This window comes from Heterocephalus glaber, unplaced genomic scaffold (assembly GCF_053883595.1).
Source record: "Heterocephalus glaber isolate CG9 unplaced genomic scaffold, H.glaber_assembly_v1.0 deba00001608, whole genome shotgun sequence".
NCBI lineage: Eukaryota > Metazoa > Chordata > Mammalia > Rodentia > Bathyergidae > Heterocephalus > Heterocephalus glaber.
In genome coordinates this window covers 33,771,303-33,791,805 of record NW_028258379.1, presented here as the reverse complement: position 1 = coordinate 33,791,805, position 20,503 = coordinate 33,771,303, and the positions used below count along the sequence as shown (strand labels likewise).

General features: G+C 48.3%; 1 protein-coding gene across 5 annotated transcripts in view; it reads right to left on the bottom strand.

The window, feature by feature from the left end:
* Window positions 1-3,729: 3,729 nt before the first annotated feature.
* The window catches only part of Clmn (calmin), a 91,097-nt gene continuing 74,323 nt past the window's right edge, over window positions 3,730-20,503 (bottom strand). For 3 of the 5 annotated variants that reach the window (XM_013066653.3, XM_087195524.1, XM_087195522.1), the window contains 5 exons: window positions 17,184-17,380; window positions 16,419-16,479; window positions 15,752-15,822; window positions 15,254-15,350; window positions 3,730-13,399 (listed from right to left, as the gene is read on the bottom strand). In XM_013066653.3, coding sequence (XP_012922107.2) covers window positions 13,235-13,399; window positions 15,254-15,350; window positions 15,752-15,822; window positions 16,419-16,479; window positions 17,184-17,380 — 591 coding nt within the window. In that variant the 3' untranslated portion in view covers window positions 3,730-13,234. Of the gene's footprint in view, window positions 13,404-15,253; window positions 15,351-15,751; window positions 15,823-16,418; window positions 16,480-17,183; window positions 17,381-20,503 lie in introns of all 5 variants that reach the window. The other 2 variants (XM_004837009.4, XM_087195523.1) reach the window with 1 other exon arrangement.

Sequence of the window (20,503 nt, the reverse complement as noted above, 5' to 3'; positions counted from 1 at the left end):
AGTTGTCTTACTCCCTATCTTCATTCACTCTTTTCAGCCTCAACCTCCTCATGGGCAGGCTGCGGGCATCCCCCGAAACACTCTTGAGTCCTTTGATCTTGTAGCGTGTGGCCCAGCACCTGGGAGTGTGCCACACAGGATGCTGCATTGCTTTCCTCCCCAGCAGCTCCAGAGCTCCTGCCCAGGATGGATGTTACCTCATTCCTGTCCCGGTCACCGCACCTTAGCCCTGTGAACCCAGCAGGCCCCACTCAGCTGTGCTGGAGGAACAAGTGGACCCCGGCTGGCCCAGCCCCTGACAAGCACGGTGTAGGCAAGCACCACTCAGTTGCAAGCTCCACCTCTCCCCTTTTGTAATTCATTAACTCTATGTCCAGGCAGAGGACAACTTCCTACCTCCCTAGGGGCTGTGGTTGTGCTTAGCCCAGAAAATGAGATGAAGGCTGATGTGTTGTCCCGGGCAGGGGAAGCTCATTGCTGCCACCTCTCCCATTCTGCAGCACAGCGTGGGTGTGCTGTCTGGATGTGCAGTCATCATTTCAGGCCATGGGGACAAGGAAGGCTGTCTAAGGAGGAGACAGCTAGAAGGACTCTGGGCACAGCAAGAACAGCAGGGCAGCCCTGTGCCTCTCTCTTAGCAGAGAGAAAAACAAACTCCTATTAGGTCTAAATTGTTACTTTTTTGTGATTTTCTAACACATGAAGCTAAAAAGAATCTTAGTACTTTGTTTTTTTGTGTTTTTTTGGTACCAGGGATTGAACTCTGGTCCTCAAGCTTGTGAAGCAGGCGACAGAACCACTGAGCTAAATCCCCATCTAAAATGAATCTTAAATGTTACAAACAATAAATAGAAAGTCAAATGTCACCTTATTTTCACACCTGCAGCTTTGCATGGCATAAACACCCTATCTAAAATGAGACTCACACTGCCAAGTTGAAATGTGATTATGCAGAGCTGGTTTCAGGCTTTGGAAACCCAAGTGCGCGGTTATCTTTCTATGATGCTACCCAGCCCATCCATGCCTCTCTTAAATGTGGCCGGAGAGTCTGATATGTTTTCTGTTTCCTTTTTTCCTCCATTCATGCAAGAAGCAGGCTCTGCACAATGTTATGGGAAGGCTGGGAAGAGCTTCTGGCATCTGTATCAGAAAAATTACTCCAGGGTGAGTGGAAAGAAAGACACAGACTGGTCTTGGGGTGGGACACAGAGGCTGCAGTGGAGACGGAGAGGTCAGGTGGGGGCAGTATGGGGTAGCAGTAGGAATGGCCTTGGGGTCTGTTGGAGACCTGAGATTTCCACACCTGCTTGAGATTCCCAAGCTGAATCCTGGTCCAGCAGCAAAGCAGTTAAGGGTCACTGGGGCTGGGCCAAACACAGTGTAGACTGATGGGCTATTGCCCCAGGTCCTCTCATTACTGAGGACCCTTGGGCAGGGAAAGTGAAAGGCAAGGCAGTATGTGGCCAACATCCCGAGCCTAACCCCTCAAATTCAGACTCCTCGTCTTCCTCCCCACATCCACCCCTCTCGAGTTTCCCCATTTCAGATAATCACAACATCCTTCCAGCTGCTCAGGCCAAAATCCCGGAGCCTTTCTTGACTTCCGTTTCTCTCACACCCTGTGCCCAATCCATCAGTGAATATAGAGGGCCTACTTTCAGGATGTGCCTGGGAGTCGTCAGGGCTCAGCATTTCCACCGTCCTACACCCAATGGGGGCCACCGTCCTCTATTCCTGCACTGGTGCAGTGAGCTTCTGCTCCCCACTTCGCTGGAGTCTGTCCTCATCGTGACAGCCAGGGCTACCCTGCTAAGTGTCATCGTCACAGCTCAAACCCCTTCAGTGCACCCCAGCCCACTTGGGGTGAAGGCCGAAGTCCTTGCCATCCTCTACCTGGCCCCACCTGACCTGCCTCCTTCACCTGAACTCCTCTCTTCCTCTTCCCCATCAGCCAAACCAGACTCTTGGTTGTCCCTTAAAGACACCAGCTGTGATCCTGGGCACCTTTTGCTTAGGAAATTCTCCCCCCAGACATCTAAATGAAATGTCCCTGTAGCTCCTTCTGGTCCTTAGAAAAAAGTCCCCTCCAAGCAGCCTGTCTGGGCCACTCCACTGACACTGCAGCTTTCCCCGCCTGCCCCAGTCTGATCGCCTTCCTTTTCCTTGTAGCGCAGTCTGATGTCTCTGAAGTGCCATGTGTGTTATTTATTCTGTCTAAGCCCACTAGAATGTAACTTCTAGGAGGATAAAGACTTTATTTTGGTTTCCTACTGTATTTTTAGTGACCACAGCAACACTTGATGCCAACTAGGTGCACAGTAAATGTGTTGCACCTTTGCTTGCTTTCCTTCCTTCCCTGTCTCACTTCTGCTGCTTTGGGCCCCACAAGTGACACCTTGTCACATACGCTTCAGTCAGGTTCTGTCCTGTGGAAAACTCTCGACTATCGGGATACTTAGTGTGGGTCACATCACTGGTAGAAGCCAGAGCCAGGACTTAAGCCCGGGCAGTTTACCTCCAGAGCCACATACTGTCGCTACAGCAGCTGCTTTCTGCACCTGTGGGCTCTGGATGTGCAGATTCAACCAAATGGGGATCAACGCACATACACAGGCACATGTACACAATGTACACACATGCATGCACACACACAGAGGTGTCACTGGAAACTACAGTGAATGTGAATCTTTACATTAAAAATTACTATACTTGGGCTGGGGATTTAGCTCAGTGGCACTATGCCTGCCTTGCAAGTCCTGAGTTCAATCCCTGGTACCAAAAAAAAAAAAATTATACTAAAATTGCCATGAATCTCTCTCAGAACATTCCCCCTCACTTTGAACACATGTATCCCATTGCTCTTGCCACTGTTTGAAGCAGTTCTGGAGTCCACTTGTGTGTCTTCAGCTGGACTGTCATGGCTGACTCAGTGTCTTGAAACCATCTAAAACGTTTACCTTTTGTGGTCATTCTGACTCTGTGGAAGAGCCTGGAGTCCCATGGTGCCAGGTCTGGTGAACAGGTACATGAGGAGGTCCTATCATGCTTACATGCATGGCACTTGGCAACAGCATTCACTGTATTTTTCATCACACCTCATGAAGACACTCATGAATGAAAGAGGACTTCCAGAACTGATTTCAAAAGTGAAATCAAGAATGATGGGATGAGTGTGTTCAAAGAAAAGGAGGAGGATTTTGAGGGGGATTAATGTCAGTGTGTCTGTTACTGCAATGAATATTAAAAATTTAAACATTCACCATATATTTCAATTACCTTCTCTGTGGTTATCTATATTGTTTGTACTGAACATGCACAAAACTTTTCCTTGTCATTATTCCTTGAATACAGTATAAAAATAATTGCAAGTAATTACTTAAAGGAGTGTGGAAATTCCGTATCAATTTGTAATAGGAACTGAAAAAATAGGAATTTCAGCAAAAACCAAGAGTTTTGGCAACTGAGAAGGTCCTGGATCCAATGCCCCACAGAAACTGAGGGGCAGTATACTACTATTCCTACTTCTTTTTGGAGTTTATCATGCAAAGGTTCAGTCTAAGTTAGTACAGCTTCCAAAGGCCACATTGCCTAGAATCTCTAACTCTAAAGTCAAGTGCCTTCACTTTGACCTTGTTAAAAGTACTATTTGATGGGATAAAGGACAGACAGTGTCATTTCTGGCTGGTAAAAACACAAACACACATGGAAGAAAGTGTTAGCAATGAGACAGTCAATTCCAGAAATTTATATTCAAAAATTTTCTTAAGAATACATGGAATTTTACAAGATCATTCATCATAGCACCAAGCCCAATATTCCTTAACAGAAAACACTCAACAAACACTCCAGTTAATCTCCCACAGGTATAAATTATGCAAATAGCCACTTATATCTTCATTTACAATAATCAATAAATAAGAGTGCACATTCACACGATTTTTTTTTACAAAGATCCTTTTTTTTAAACAAAGCTACAGCTAGGTATATACTAAATAGACAAAATGTACTACAAAATAACATTTCGCTTTCTTTTTTCATCAATAGTTCTGCAGCTCTCAGTAAAAAACTTCACACATAGTCAATTAAGTCTTGCCATGACATTAAAGAAATATTAATCTAATTATGTCAAGACTCCCTCAAAATAAAACACCTATTACTGTGCTCTTAGCAAAAATGCTGTGCTCTTAGCAAACTGTCCGCAGGTTTAATAATTTGTCCCAACACTGTATGGTAGGGAGTAATCATTCTTCCTATTTGTCTTTCGCTGATATTCTCAGCACCAAAGCAAACCATGCTGGCAGAGTCTTAGGGTCCATTTCAAGGGCAAGGAGCGGGTATCTTCTTCACAATGCCCAGTGCCAGGTAACACACCTTGCTTGAGGACCTCTCACACAAACCTGCCAGCCTTTGGCTCAGGAGATCTCATGTTGGGATGCAAGCGGCCCTGAGGCGAGCAGAATTTCTGTGCATTTTTACTCTGATTACTGCTAGGAGAAAGGGAAAAATATGGGAGGGGTGGAAAGGTCCGGCTGTCTGCAGGTACTTATTCCTGGAGCTGAATTTCTAAATGGAAAAGAAATTCCTCTGGGAAACTGGCTCTGATGCTGTCTTAACTTCAGGAGACCTATTTAGTTCTGGGAGACCCAGGAAGCAGATCTCCCGGGTTCTACTCCAAATCAAAAAAGTCAGACTTCCATCCGCTTTACCAAACTCTGCGAAGGCACCTTTCTGCAACTCTAATCAGGAAGCAACGTTCTTTGCTTTGGAGTTCACGTATATACAGAAGTGCATTTAAGCAAATAAGCCACTTATTGAGATAAACAACAACAACAAAACAAAAAACTTATCTTGCTAACCTTTGGATTTTTAAACCTAGAAAGGACTTATTATAAGAGGTCTTCTAACTTCCAACCCAGAGAAGTAAACGTGTTATGCAGGCGAGTCAGAACTAGGACGTGAGTCCCTGGTGCCCAGCCCAGTGCTGTCCGCTCTCAGGACTGCAGACACCACCGGAGTTTCCTTTGAAAAGTGTCTTATGTGTTGCCTGACCTTTAGGGAAATGGGCATTTTATGGCTGTCCTTCCTCACAGCATAATCTTGCAGAAACAATATACACCTGTTGATTTCTGCTGCAGCTAAAGAATGGTGGTTGTTACAAATGGAATAAACTCACCAAGGGATTTATCTTATTTTTCTTAGTTTTTTGATTACAATGCTAAAATCGTAATTTTTTTTTTTTTTTTTTGGTACCAGGGATCGAACTCGGGACCTTGCGCTTGCGAGGCAGGCAGTGGAACCACTGAGCTAAATCCCCAGCCCTAAAATCATAATTTTAAACTTGAAGAAAAATAATGATCCCTGACTGAGAGACCAACCAATTACGACTTATGGATGTAATTCATGCTCTCCAGCTGCCACTGTAAACATGCTGTTCTCAAGCCTTGCTTTGGGAAGAAAGCCTGATTTCCTACTCTGAGAAGCATGCGTTGGAGCTGGGGAGGGGGACCAATAGGCGTGGGATGGTAACTGAAGTCACTGAAGAACTGCATATAATGCTAGATAATGAGATTTTTATTGTTAAAGGCTCTTTGGAGGCAGAAACGTGGTTGCGATTCTGCAATTATAGGCTAAAACATGAATTTCATGTGCTCACGAAGGAGAGAGTCAAGCAGTTTTGATACGGGGATAGAAGTCCAAGTGTGCGGAAGTTAGGAAGAGGGGAGGATGCCAGGGAAGGCAATGCAATGTGACTGATAACCTTTGTCACCTTCTGGACAGAGAATTTCCACCCATAACTTGCCAACCAGCCCAATGTTACCAAGAATCCGAATCTCAGGGTATCACTTCATTTTCTAAGTAGTGAAGTTTAGAATGAAAATCAACATCAGAAAGTAAGTCCTATATTTCAGGTTCTGCCACCTACTAGTTCTAGGCTGTGACCTTGTTATCTTTTGGTCCTGGGCTTTCATTTCCTCCCTGAAGAAAAGGAGTCAGGTGAATTAATGAGTATACAGTGACTTAAACTTCCTATTGCAAAAAGTGTTATATTAAAAAAATAGCGTTACATTAGACAGGATAGCTGGCACAAAGGTGCAGGATTGGAGAGAGGTTGGCAGAAGCCATGGTAAACGAAATGTGAGGAAAGGAAGTATATTCAGTGCTTGGAGGAGGGAAATGGACTAGGCTACTAAGCAGTCTACAACTTCATAACAAGCCTGAGGCAGGTGTTGCTCAATGGACAAATATGTGCTGCGTGTCTATACTGCAAAGCTCAGGGAGGTTCATCTGCCTATGATCACCTAGGTGTCAGCTGCCAGAGCTGGGACTCTCAAACCTGCCCTATTTCTCCACCCCACAGTACCTCCCAGGGAGGGAGGAAGGGACTGATCAAAAAACAAATGAAGGGGCCGGGGATTTAGCTCAGTGGTTCCACCACCTGCCTTGCAGGCGCAACGTCCCAAGTTCGATCCCTGGTACCAAAACCCAAAAACAAATGAAAAAATGAAAAGCCTCCTTTACGGAGAGACCTACTAGACGCCGCTAGATGTGACATCTGAGTGTCAGGGCTTTAAACAAGTTAGCAGGGAGCCATAGACTGTTGAGTCCTGTGAATATTTAATAACTACTGGTCAAAGAGCACAGAACACTGGTTGCCTATTTCCCATAGACAAGAATGTTTTCTGGCACACTGCCGGTCCATCCCTGACTGAGAGAAACTGCTTGCCTGATAGGTTTCCAGTAAGGCTCTTAGAAACAAGTCTGTCATCCTGCCACTGCAGGGTACGGCAGCCTGGAAGGGTCAGCTCAGGAACTCTGCTGACTTCTGCCAACTCTCTGAAAAACAGAAGCTCTCAGTTGACCAAGCTCATCACAAGCCCTCTCCTGCACACAGTGTGTAAGAAATGACAAGGTCACAGTCACAGGGGGACTTGTACCCATTGAAGCGCCGAGGGCTGCATGCTCACATGGAGGCTTAGGACATAGGCATAGGATGGCAATGGGAGAGCTAACATGCAACTCAGGCGAAGCCCATGATCCTCACCGGCAGGGTCACTTTCGTGAGCTGCTGGCTATCATTTCTCGAGACAATGCCTGCTGAGAGGCAGGGTCAAAGGCCAGCGGCTCCCAGGTGGCAAAGATGCCCTATGTCTCATGCCTGGCTCTACTCCTCTCGCTAATAAGTTAGGGGAAAGTTCTTCGGCAAATAAACAAGATAGAAACAGTAGTTCTGCCTCTCAGCTTTCACCCACCTTCTCATGAAACCAGCCCCCTCACCAGCTGCTATGCAAAGGCGGCATCAGTCGGCAGCTGCAGGCTCAAGATGTTCCACCAGCCCCAAAGGCCATGTCGGCAGGCAGGGATTATGCAATGTCAGAGAAGAGAAACAATGAGTCTAGGCCCTGCGAGATCTATGTGCTCAATTCCTGGCAGAAACATCACAGAGAAAGCTCTGAGAAGCCATGTCGGCCTGAAGCTCCAGCACAGCCCATTCCTGGACAAGAAAATGGAGCTCCACGCATGCGGCCAGGTGGGTCCTGTGACACAGACCCCAGGACGGCATCTCCACACAGGAGGGAGAGCGAGGCCGGGTCTCACAACTCCAGTAGCCTTCTAGAGGTGTAGGAAAAACTGAGCTTGTGTGAGAGTCCACATCACCCGATGGCACTCCAGTGACATACCCACAGGAAGAGCGAGGTTCCCCACTGAGGAAGCCATGACTACTCTGGACATTCGTAAGACACCCTTTCTACGCGAGTACCCTGACTTCTGTGGGAGGGACAAGTTCCACGATGTCCTGAGTCCTTGGTGAAGAGGCCGGAGGCTGTAGTTTGGTAGAAAATGTGATTGGGAATGGAGAGGGCCATCCCCAAATTACTAGCTAGCAGGGCAATGAGGAGTTTCCCCTTTCTCAGCTTTGGTTTTCTGTTTTTGTCTTTTTTTTTTTTTTTTTTTTTTTGAGATGAGGGTTTTGCTATGGTGCCCATACTGGGCTTGAACTCAGGGGCTCAAAGGATCCTCCCGCCTCGGCCTCCTCATCTCTTAGAGAAGGTGCCAGACCCTCACACGACCCCATGGCTGTCAGACAACCTGACCTGTGGGGGCTGCCTGTACGGGCAACCTCAAATGCTTCTGTCTTCTCAGCATTCCACCTCTGCAAAGAGCAGCCAGGCTCTGAAGGGGGAAGAGAGCTGGGCCACTATGGAGAAGCCGAGGATGGAGAAGCACATGCCCTGAAGGGGGGCATGGTCCACAAGACAGAGAGGATGTCCTTCTGGTCCCCAGCCCTGGCAGGAGCACATCTCCCCATAAAGATCAGGTGTGGCCCACAGCCCCTGACAACCTGTAATCAGCAATCAGGGCAAGGCACAAACATCTCAAAGGGAATCTTGCCCAAGTTCCAAACCTCAACCCACAGAGAGCCTCCCTGTTTGTTGCTGGCAAACACCAATGCGGACTACTTGTTTGCTAAATAGAAGGGCTGCAGGACAGCTGTGCTCATCTGCTGGGGGTACGGAGAGAGAAAGCCAGGGCGTAAGAAAAAGAACCACCTGGATCATGGCCTTCAAGCAAAGCTGACTTGCACTGGTAACCTCGCCTGCAATGGGTGCAGCGTAACCCAAAGGCCCTGAGCACACAGCTGGACAGCAGGGATGCGCCGGACAGGTTCACACACGAGTCAGCAGAGTGGCGAGCCCCCGTTTCACCAGCAAGAAAACTCAAAGGGGATTCATGCAACAAGACGGTACCCGGACTCGCTTCTTCCATCAAGAAAGCCCACGGAAAGAAGAGCAAAGGAATGAAAGCCACAGTCATGAAGGTGAAGTGAAGGAAAGAAGGCAACCGAGGGCCATTGATCCTGAGCCATCTATAGCAGGAGCAGAGCTGATGGCGGAATGAGCGGGGGAGGGACCCTGATGCCACGTGGCCTCCAAGACAGGGTGAGACGCAGGCTGACGACGACGACGACGATGGAGCTTCTGTTGCCACAGGCTCCTGCCCCATGCAGCCAGTGACCCCTCTGCTCCTATCCCACGCAGAACGAAAAGCTCCAACCGGGGTCGTCAGACACAGCAAAGGCGGGAGCAGCTGAATGAGAGGCCCGCTCAGCAGCCAACATGGGCACTCAGGTGGACACGGGGTCTCTGGGTACAGCCCTCGGGTCTGGGCACTGCACAAAGGCATCTGGTCAGGGGGGCAGGTAGGAGTTAAAATCTGGCCTTTGTGCTGCTCCTCGGGCTCTGTCGTAGCTCAGGCTGTAGATGCCCAGAGAAACAGGCAAAAGGTGCCCTCTGCCAGTCAAGCCAAGTGCTCATGAGTGGCTTCTGCCCAGTGGGAGAGCCTTTTTTGAAATGGTACTGCATAGTCTAAGAGGAGCCCGGGGTGTGTCCCTCTTTCCCGGGCAGCGAGCACTGGAGAGATCGGTGAAGATGTGGAATCAGCCCCAGAGAAAAGGTGTGGAAGTACTGACCAGTAGGGTCCTCCAAAGGTGAGTCCAGCCCCCTGGTGACCTACAGAAGCCCCCACCCCGTGACATCACACTTCAACAGGAGCAGACCCACAGCACCCCCAGCCACTGGAAGAAAGCTTACAGGAAAGACAGAAACGGAGACCAGCAAGAGAAAGGAGGCTTAGTGGAAACAAAGACAAGCCATCGAGCAGAAAAGACCTTCCCCAAACACTCCATTAACACCCACAGAGGTCAGACCTGCAGCCCTGGATCCAGCACAGGACACTATGAAACAAAACCCGTGAACATGAAGGAAAATCCTTGGAAAGTAGTAACTAAATAAAACCTGCATATAGGGAGGATAACACTGAATCAATCTTCCTGAAAGCAGATAAAAAATGAGAGGAGAAACAAAAAAGCTGGTGGCCCGGAATGAAAGAATGTAAATAATTAGAAGAAAATTAAGAAGTTTCCCAGGGGGGCCCCACACAAGGTAAAACAGTAGGCTACAATACCATCGCCACAGTGGGGAACACCAAGAGTAAAGAGATCTTAAATGTTCTCAGGGAGGAGGAAAACACCCAAGTCACATATAACGGCGGCACGGGCATTAGAAGGGAATCAGACATCTCAGCAACCATGGCGGGAGGAGGTTACTTTCTACCTGCAGGTCTATACTCAGCCACACCTGGGGAAGGGTAGCGGAAAGACATTTTCAATCATGCAAAAATCTCAAGATAATCACTATACTTACTTCCCATGTTCGCCTCCTGAGGCTACTAAAGAACATGTCGAGGGAGGCAGAGAAAGGTAGGAGGGAGAGGGAGAGACATCTTAAATTAAGGAGAAATTTTGATATGAAGACAGGAGTGAAGAGGGCCCAAGGCAGTATCAGCACTGAATAGGGACTGACACCCCAAATGTGGGGCATGGGTTAGAGCGAAACCTCCATTTATGGGATGAGCAGGTCACTAGATGTTTCTAAGCTAATTAAAAAAATAAAGCATGCGCATGTTACATACAAATCCAAATGTAAATATTAGAAGAAACAGTTAAAAATGATGAAAGTGGTTACTTCCAGGGAGAAAGACTTGGAGGACTATTAGTTCTCATTAAAAACTTTATAGTATTTCTTTATTTTGGTTTATTTTCGAGACAGTTTCATTATGTAGCCCTAGCTGGCCTTGAAGTCACAATCCTGTGGTGGGATTATAGGTGTGTGCTACCACGCTGGGCTTAAAACAAACGAAAAGCAAGTAATGGACTGGTTTGTCCAGCAGCCTTCTGTGTTCAACTTCTTCCATATAAACCTATGCTCAAATGAAATTGTTTTTTCTTTCAAAAAAATCAGTTTACTGCCAACCAGAACCAAATGACTCTCAGGCATCTTGCCAGGAGCTGTTTTAAAGACTATCACAAGTTGTAATAGGTGAGAGAAGAGGCCTGCGGAGATTTCTCTGAACAAGGTCTAGACACATAAAATGAAATGATTCACACTTGGGTCAGCTCTTCTTTGGCATCTAATCTGGGCAAGGACTGCACGGTGCCCAGGGCTATAAAATATCACATAATCTTTATCACCTGTACCTTGGAGCTTTGGATGATACCAGGGAGCTCATTAATTAGTTCGTTTTCTATGGAGCTCCTGGCCTTCCAGATGGAATTGCTCCAAGCTCCCAACAGCTTTCTCCTTGGAGGGCTGCAGTTCTTTCCAGGAGGGGAGGCAGACTATAATCGGATGGTTTACAGGCCAGACTGTGGCTGTCACCGACTCAAATGTGCTTGCTCCTAGACTGTTTCAGTCATGCTGGAACCCTGTAAGCCTGAAACCCACTGTCTGAAATCGGCTTGCTCGGAAGGAACGAGATTCTTTCCTTTTGTGACGAGAATATTCCAGACAAGAGCAGGGGATGAGCTTGAAGGTAAAGGAAACTTCTTCGTGGACAAAATACGAGAGCAAAAGAATGACAGATGGCCTAAAAAGTTTTTGGTTTTGTTTGAATGAGGGTATCTTATCTAGCAGACATCATTTTGGGGACATTCATGTGTGTGATAGGTCTCCCGTTAAATGTGACGCTCTGGACTGGGCATCAGGCGGCCTGGGTACTCCTGGCAAGTCAGTGTGACTTTGGTCAGCCTGCTTTGCTTCTCTGGGTTCAACTGGACAGAATGATCCCTGAGGGCTCTCCTAGTACTTTACAACTTTACAGGTTGCCTAATACAGTGGACCCTTGACTTACGAACTCAACTCATTCTCAAGGGCTGGTTGTAACTCAAGTTGGTCAATGAAGGCTCAGGCTCCTCTACACAGCCTTCAAGTCTCTCTCCTGTATATAGGCAGATCTCAGTGTCCTCGGAGAGACACTGGCCCAGGATTTCTCAGTTAACCCCACACAGGAGAGGATGCTGTCATGTTCCTTCCAGAACTCTTTAAGAGTTAAATCTGTATCTGAGACCATCTGGAAGCACAAGTGGCTGGCATTCAGGTTGTAACTCAAGACTCTGTTTGCAAGTTAAAACTAAAATTCCGGTCATAACACAAGTTGTTCGTATGTCAGGCCAGTTGCAACTCAAGGGTCCACTGTACGGGCTTTTGAAGGGAAAGGAGAGAGGAGGAATGACACACAGGCTTTGCTGACCTGGGTCTTAGCAGGGAAAGGGCAGTGGAGGGAAGGGAGACGGAGGGCGGCAGAGGCGCCTTTGGCCTGCCCTGGGCATGTTCCAGAAAGCCTTTTCAAGAAACCCATCAGGACCAAAGCAAAGGATGCTGGTGGGTGCTGAGAGGGCATCCTGAGGCTGCTGTGCACAAAGCTCTCTCGAACAGCAGCCTGCGGGACCCCTGCCAGCTCTGGCTTCGGTGGGGGCTCATTCTGAGCCCTGTTCCTTCTGCTGCTGCTCAGGCCTTCTGCAGTGCCCTATGGGACCTTGAGGGTCTCTGCACAGGAGCTCGGCAAATGGGAGGGGGTCTCAGGGCTGGCCCCAGCCAGCCAGCCAGACCTCTGCTTTTAATGCATCGTCTAGACTGGCCCATCTCAGGTTTCATTTGACAGAAGCGTTCCATGGGTAGAGAAGGTTTGCAAATCACAGTGCTACCTCAATCCAATCAATGCAAAGGCAAAGCAAAAACGCATCTCCCTGCCCCAGCTACCCCTCCCAAAAGCTAGGGTGAAAAAACAATGTGCTGCGGCTCACAACAAAGCCTTCACTCTCTCCCCTGGATTCTCCTTTCCTGGATGTGCTTGCTGGGAGTCCTCAGCGCCATGCTGCTAGGTTTTGCCCCAGTGAATAGAACCAATCACCAGACTGCAACAGGGCTGTGGACCCCGAGTCCCTGCACACAAACACCCCCAACTGGAGGAAAATAAGGCAGTTCTCCTCCGGGAGGTACCTGTGCTCTTTCTCACCAAGAAGACCCTCCTCTGAGAGGCCCACAACTCAGGTTCATCCAGGACCTTAAAAATCTGCAAGTGCATAAGCTAAGCCCCAGGTTTTGGCTTTTAGTATCGATGCTTACCATCTAACCAAGCAAGGCACACAGGACAAAACCCACCTAAGGATTCAGCCACAAACCTGAATTTGGAGCACACAGCCAGAGAAGAAAGCATGCTCTCAGCAGGAAAAAGGAAACTAGAGAAAAAGCAAACAACAGGGTAGGGGGCCTACATCTCCTCGGAGGTCTTCAACTCTCTGCAGAAGTGGCCCAATCCAGAACAAAAAATAAAATGAAGTGAAGAGACCCCACTCCTGGTCAGGGTCCTGTCTTTTTTTATTCTGCAGACACACGCATCAGAGCCTGTTGATATCCAGCTGTGGGAAGAGCAGCAGACAGTAGACCAGGAGCCAGAGGAAGAGGATAAAATACATCATGTCCGGCTGCTGGACCAGCTGTGTCAGGGAGTCACTCGGCATGCTCTGGCTCCCCAGCGACTCAGCTTCTCCAGAGCTACTGGCCTTCCTACAGAAGACAGAGGACAGCAGTTACTAGTGGGGTCCCTAGGAGAGTGGGCCACTCTTATGGCTTGCATCTAGATGCCCTCCAAAGCCTCATGTGGTCACAGGTGGGGCTTTTTGAAGGTGGCTGGATCTAGGGTGTGTGATGCTGGGATCAAGAGTGTGATACTGGGATTAAGGGTGTGTGATTACTAAATTAGTCCACTGATTGGTTTAGCACAGTTCTGGGTGTGGATAATGGGAAGGCCCACCCTGGGTGTGGGTGGCACCACAAAAAGTTAGGTAGCTTGGAAGGGATAAAAGGGAGAGGCAGGCTGCTGCTGCCTCCCTGCCCTGCAATGGACTATTTCTCTTCTATAATGCTTTTCTGCCACACCACCTGCCTTGGAGCCAGCCAACTATGGACTGAAACCTCTACAAACTATGAGGTGAAATAAACCTTTCCTGCTTAACCTGTGGGTGTTGGGTATTGTGTCTCCGCAATGAGAAAAGTAACCAGGACAGCCATACTCCGTGCTGTACAAAAGTCCCAGCCCGTCCTCCATCCTCAACCCCTGGCAGGAGAGCTGAGGGCCCCTGACATGTCCAGGAGGTCAGGCATTGCACGTGCATGGACTCAAGGAAGGAGTGCTTTCCCACATATCCAGTTTATCTCTGGCATCACACAGGGGCTGTCAGCCCCATTTCACAGACAGGCAAACTTAGGCTCATGGGGCTGTGACTTGTGCCAGGCCACACAATTACTTTGTGACAGAGCTGGCACATGACCCAGGTCTTCAGGACCGTAACACCACAGTGGCCTCTGAGCGCACCACAGTGAGCGGGGTCAGAGACTGCCAGCTCTCAGGGATTCGTAAGGCAGGGAGGGGACTTTGTGAGCCATCTAAAGGAACAGAGTCCACTATGACCGGTCATTTCAAAACAGCCATCAGAAAGACATATAGAAAGCTACCTCTAAGTGTTGTTTCTGGCAATACTGCCTTCCAGGGAACTACGAGATTTGATTTTGGTCAAGTGTATCTTCCTTTTATTCCCCTGGAGGGGTGCTTAAAATGAGTTTGCTTTCTCCTGGGGGATAACAGGGATGGGTGTGGTGTTGGACACCAACCTCAGACCCAGCAGCGCACAGAACAGGGGCGAGCAGAGGCTGCAGGAAGGGGCGGGGTGGTGGAGGGAGGCCTGGAGCGCAAGACCCTTAGGGTGACTTCTGAGTAGGGATGGAGACTAGGAGAAGGTCAAACCGCGTCATTCCTGAACGAACCCCTGGCAGGTGAGGGGTGGGCAGGCTTAAACAACTGCGGCATCTACAAATCAAATGATTCATGTGCAGGTAACAGCCAACCAGCAGGATCTCTCTTTCCTAAAACTGTCTACAGACAAAATGTAAACAAAGGTGATAAATACTTGATGTAGAAAACATGCCTGCATTTGTCAATTCTGCAGTGTCTACATTGAATGTTTTTAGCTCGTAAGAGCTAAACATATTATTTTCCTATGAACATGTTCGGCTTAGTTGAAAACTTAGTTGAATTAGTATTTCCATTTCAGGCTGGGGAGGCAAGCTTAAGTTTGGCTTTCTCTTTTAGGAGCCAGAGGAGTGGATTTCTAAGGCCCACACTCCTATGTTAGGCAAAATTCAGACAGGTTTCCAATTCCAGTGATCTGAATCCTTCCCAGTCCATCCAAATTCATGGCAAAAAAAAAAAAAATTAAGGAGTTCCATGACTTTAACAGGAATGGGGACATCTCAAAATCTGAGAGATTTTCCTGGTTTCCCATGCTCTAAATGGGCTATTTTATAGCAACTTGGCAACATCAGACTAGACCATCTAGTTCTCCAGCAGTAGGAAATACTTTCATAGACATCCCGGCATGTTTGCATTCCCTCTTCATGTCTGCTCTGATGCCATAAAACTGTAAAATCAGCTCAATGAGCTTCTGAGTATTGTACCTGCAGTGGCGACAGAATGAACACGGTTGTCAGCTGCTACCGGATTCTAGGACACGCCCAGTATCACAAGACCCTCCCTCTGCTGCCTGGCTCTGCCTTGGATAACTCTCTCCTGCCACTGCTCTACTTACCTGCACCCTTGGACTCACACCCAGATCTGTCTACACAGATTCATCTTCTGATCTGTACTCTGCCAGTGTTAATAAATACCCACTCTCCCCTTGCACTCATACTAGATTTCTATTCATTTGCTCTAGAACAAGTATTTGCCTATATTCTCCCAAGGTATTAAGAGTGTGGGAAACAGAGGCCAGGTGAAAAATAATCACCTCCATATGGTAGGCTATATTACAAAAAAACTTTAAACCCCACAAAACTTAAAGTAGAACAAAGCTACCAACCTGATTAACATTCGGTTTCTTCTGTCATCCACATCTGCTGCATTCCTCAACTGAACAAAGCTAATATGGTCCTACAGTGAAATTTATAAACAAACCCCCCGCCACCCAATTAGTAAAGGTGAAATCTCTGAAACAGAAAATAAGATGATTTTAAACACACAAAGCAGAGAGCACGCCATGCTTTTCTTGATAAATCAAACTGCTAAACAATAGCCATTCCTCTACCCACCCCAAGCTGGTGACTGGACAGACCACCCACCTCTATAATCCCACAGATGCAGGGTGTGGTGCAGGGGCCAGGCTTCAGGGGCAAGCACACCAGGGACTGGGGGGCTTGCAAATGTCAAGAGGATGCTCTATGTTGTGCCCCATCCTTGAATGTGACTTCTCTAGATGTGTGTGTTGGAGTACGAGGGTGAAGGGGGGAATCTTGGATGCATTTTTATAACAAAGAGGCCTTTGGACTTTGAAATCATCACTTTATTTACATCCCTAATTGGATATCCAATTGGATTGTGATGAACGACAAGGTTTCAATGTGTTTGTCTTCTATCCCAAAGTCTAGTTGCTGCACATCAGTAATTTCAAAGCTCTAGGTAGGGAGGAGGAAGGATGCAAAGGAACTGATTAGCAGGGGCTGAACGGAAGAAGAAATTCACATACTAACCGACTCCGCAGATCTATTCGTATGACGTCGAATGTAAATGCTGGAGTCACTGTGACTAGTCCTGAAAAACAAAGACATGTTTTGAATTGGTGCCACCTCCAGCTCCTGGCAGCTCAGATGTACGGTTCCCCCCAACCCAAGCCTTCCCCATATGGATTTAGGAAGTGACGACTTCAGATTCAGGAAGTGTGCACTTCATTGGGATGTGCTTAGAAACACTAAACTAGACGCAGAGACAGACTGGCCCTCGCTGCTGCCTGTCCCTGCCTAGTGCTCCAGTGTTCGTAAGGATGCCTAGCCCTGGGGTGCACCAGCTCTTCCTTCCCTACCCCAGGATGCTAATTTCCAGACCAAATCTTTGAGGCAGACATGGAGAGTGTCACTGCCCTGGAAACCCAGGACTGGGGCCACGTAGCCTGGGTTGGCACATTTCCTGGCCGACCAGCTGGCAATGCCAGCCAAGGACTGAAAGCTCAAGTCAGTTTTGCTCCTCTGTGAAATGGATCCTCATTCCCACCCCACCGACTTCCGGGAGCTAATGGTGCTGGTACAGGTGAAAGCCCTGTTTGGCTGCCAACAGGGGAACTCGGTGTTGGGGCTGTGCACCCTGGCAGAGAGGTCTCTGTTTCCTCAAAGCCCACCATGTGGCCTCTGGGGCCTGGGACAAAGGCTGAAAAATCAAAGGTCAGGATTCGAACCTACCACCAATCTCATGTTGTTTATAGCATAACACAAAAACACACTGGAGAGAGATTGCTAAGATACCTGGAAGGGACCCTGTGGTCGCCAATGTTGTCTTCTAGGTCTTCTGAGGACTGAACAATTCCAGGTGCTCTGTATAAGGAGCTTTCTACGTGGTCCACATGTTTCCTTTTTTCCTTTTTTTTACTGCTGGTTGATTCTTCCATTACCTTTTCTTCTAAGGAGTTTGCTGTGTTTTCTGAGTCTGGGAATTTTGGGGACTGAAAGACAAAACAGCCAAAGACAAGCTGAACCTTCTGCCTGAGTAGGTGACATCACCTAGCATGCTTCCCCGTGACCCAGGCACAGCTTCCAATCCTGCCTCTTCTGGATCCCCGGCCAGCAAAGCCTGCTGGGAGGGGGGCCCACTGCAGCTCCTGCTCCTCGTGCGGAAGTTAAAGGCTACAAACGGATGGAGGGAAAACACGACAGGTTTGGGAGTCAGGAAGCTCTGGTTTTACATCCTGGCTGAGTCAGTTCTTTGGCCTGGAGGGACTGCCTTTCTCTCTTCGAGCCTCACTTTTCTTGTCTATTAAATGGGTACAAGAATTGTCAACCACTCGTGCCTGAGGTGAGCTGAGCTGGAGACGTGATCAGAGACCAAACTCAGGATCTGACAAGAGGGCCGGGCTGCCTCACAGGTTCATCAAGGAAACTCAGCGTTTTCTGGCAGAACCAGTTCCTAGCATTAAAGCAGAACCAGTTGAGAGCAACGCCCGATATTTTCATGTGGTCATTGCTGGTCCTCAGGATTCCCCCTTTGAGGGAGGACTTCTAAACCTGAACTATTTCTTCCAGAAGAATACCCAGTGTCAGCACCTAAAGTGCTTTTCATGACCTAAATTTATCATCCTAACGGAGACAAGTTGGGAAGAATATGTTTGGATATTCTGAAAGATCAATGGTCCCCAGCACTGCAGATCTGCAGTTCTGCTATGGATCCAGGCCTTGTTAAGAGCTCCTGAGCCAGATGACCCATCAGTAAATGGTATAGCGGAGCAGTGAAAGACCAAGGAAGCACAGGCCACAGAAACAGCCAGGGCAGGGCCGAGGCCGTGGGCCATGAATGATATTTAAGCCAATCCAATCCTCAAGTTTGTGTCACTTCTCTTCTGCCAAGACTTCTTTTTTTGTTTGCATTTAATGGACACCATCTTAGAAACCTTACAGAATAAAAGCCCAGACATTTTCAGTCTATGGTGATTAAATGCACATTAGCAAATCTATCTCTTGTCCTGCTTCACTATTGTAAAGCATGAACAGAGGCTAGAAGTATCATCTGGATTGTTGTGAAACGTTTAAAAGCAGTGGCCTTCTGCTTTTATGCATTTCCCCCATCATGGCTTCAGTATAAACACTGTGAAGGAAGGTAGTTGTCAGGGTTAGCTGCAGGGGTATGGATGTTCTTTACTTTATTTTACTTTTTGAGGGGAAAGGTTGTTTCAAAATTTTATGGGCTCCTTTCCCACCTTTTATGGTGATCTAATTGCATTGGTTAAAAAGCAGCTAACCAGTTCTCTGGAATACCCTCTTTAGCCAAGTCTAACTTTATAGCACGCTGTACATGGACAAGTTGATTGAACCAAAATGGGAACATCAATAAACATCACAGCCTTCACTAATAACACTGTGATGACTGTCAAGTGTAGATTCCCCCCTTCAAAAAAAGCTTGTGACCATTTTGTATGGCTTGTCTGGAAACTTTTGTAAATCTTACGTTTTAGTAAAATATTTTTTGTTATTCTAAAAAAATAATAATCATGTCAACCTCTTCTACTGGACCGCAGGGAGGCATAGCCCAGATACCCCTTCCAGGCGACAATGGCTGATTGCTCCCACCACCAGCACCCGCCTAGGCAGAGGAGCGAGTCCTGTGGCCAGGTGAGCCACGGGGTGTGGAAGGGGCCCGAGAATGTGGACAGGCACACACATGAGCACGTGCGCAGTGTCACTGCCTTTGGCGAAGCAGATCACAGGGCTACATCCCTAGCATTTAGTCAGTAAGGAAGATTCTCCGAGCTTTCACACCAGGCACCTGGAACCCCTCAGCAGTGGCCCCAGGGACACCCAGAAGTGAGGGGATTATGGGGCTACCTCCAAGAACACCTTGGGGGCTGGAGATAAGATGAGAGTGGCCAGCCATTGAGTCTAGGACAGAGCGCTTCCAGGAACTAAAGGGCCCCAGCAAGCTGAAACCACACTGTCCTGTCATCCCTGGGCAGCTGCTACCTTTCCTGAAAGGGAAAATGGAGTGTGTATGCATGTGCACTATTGACTGAACTCAGGGCCTTCACCCTGAGCTACATCCCAGCCCGCCTTATTTTTTGACACAGGGTCTTGCTAAGTCACTAAGTTGTCCCAGTTGGGCTGGAGCTTTGGAATCCTCCTGCCTCAGCCTCTCAGCGTGCTGGAATTACAAAAGCAGCTGCCACCACACCTGGCTGAGGACTTTTAAAAAATACTAGAAGACAGGGCTGGGGATGTAGCTCAGTGGTGCTGCCACCTGCCTTGCAAACGCAAGGTCCTGAGTTCAATCCCCAGTACAAAAAAACCACAAAAAACTAGAAGACAAACTTGTCATTTTCTAGTGCTCTTGGCCCGGACAAGTTTTTTTCTTTTTCTTTTTAAAGGAGAGGCGGGAGCTACAGCTAGGGCACAGCAGAGGCAGCAGGTCAGAACCAGGGACGTAGGGACCCCTGCTCCCTGGACCTGTAGGAGGTGGGCTCAGGGGAGGGAGGGAGGTGTGACAGTGTAGGGTGGGCTTCTTACTCTCCCGACTGATCGCCATAACTAACCCAGGGCTCCTTTGACCCTGTCCTTGCACTGCGTACAGCAGGAGCTCGACCCACCACCCACTCAGTGCCCTCCTTTTCATCCTCAGAGTTTTTTAGGCCATAACAATCCCCAATTGTCCCCCCAGCATCTCCCCAATTGTCCCCCCAGCCCAGCTTGGGGACATCAAGGCCTGACCTACCCAGAGGCCATTTCTAACCCTGTGGGCCTTTTACAGTCTCCTGAAACATGCACTGCAGGGCAAGGGACTGCAGACCCTTTTCCCCTGCCAGGGGCCATCCCGGTGCCCAGAGTCCACAGATTAATCCACAAATGTCCACGTCTTCCTGGGGAGAAAAAGCAAACCCCTCGCAAACACAGTGAGTGCCCACGGAAGTGTGCCTGGGTACCGAGCCACAGTCCTGCCTGGACGGAGCTGGGAGGGCTCCTGGGAGGAGGTGCCTTTGCGTGGGGCTCGGAAAAGTGGGTTACTGCTCTCCAAGTGACAGGTAGGGAAGGGCGACCCTGAGGGTGGGAGCAGCCTGATCCGAGCCAGCGTGGAGTATATGGAC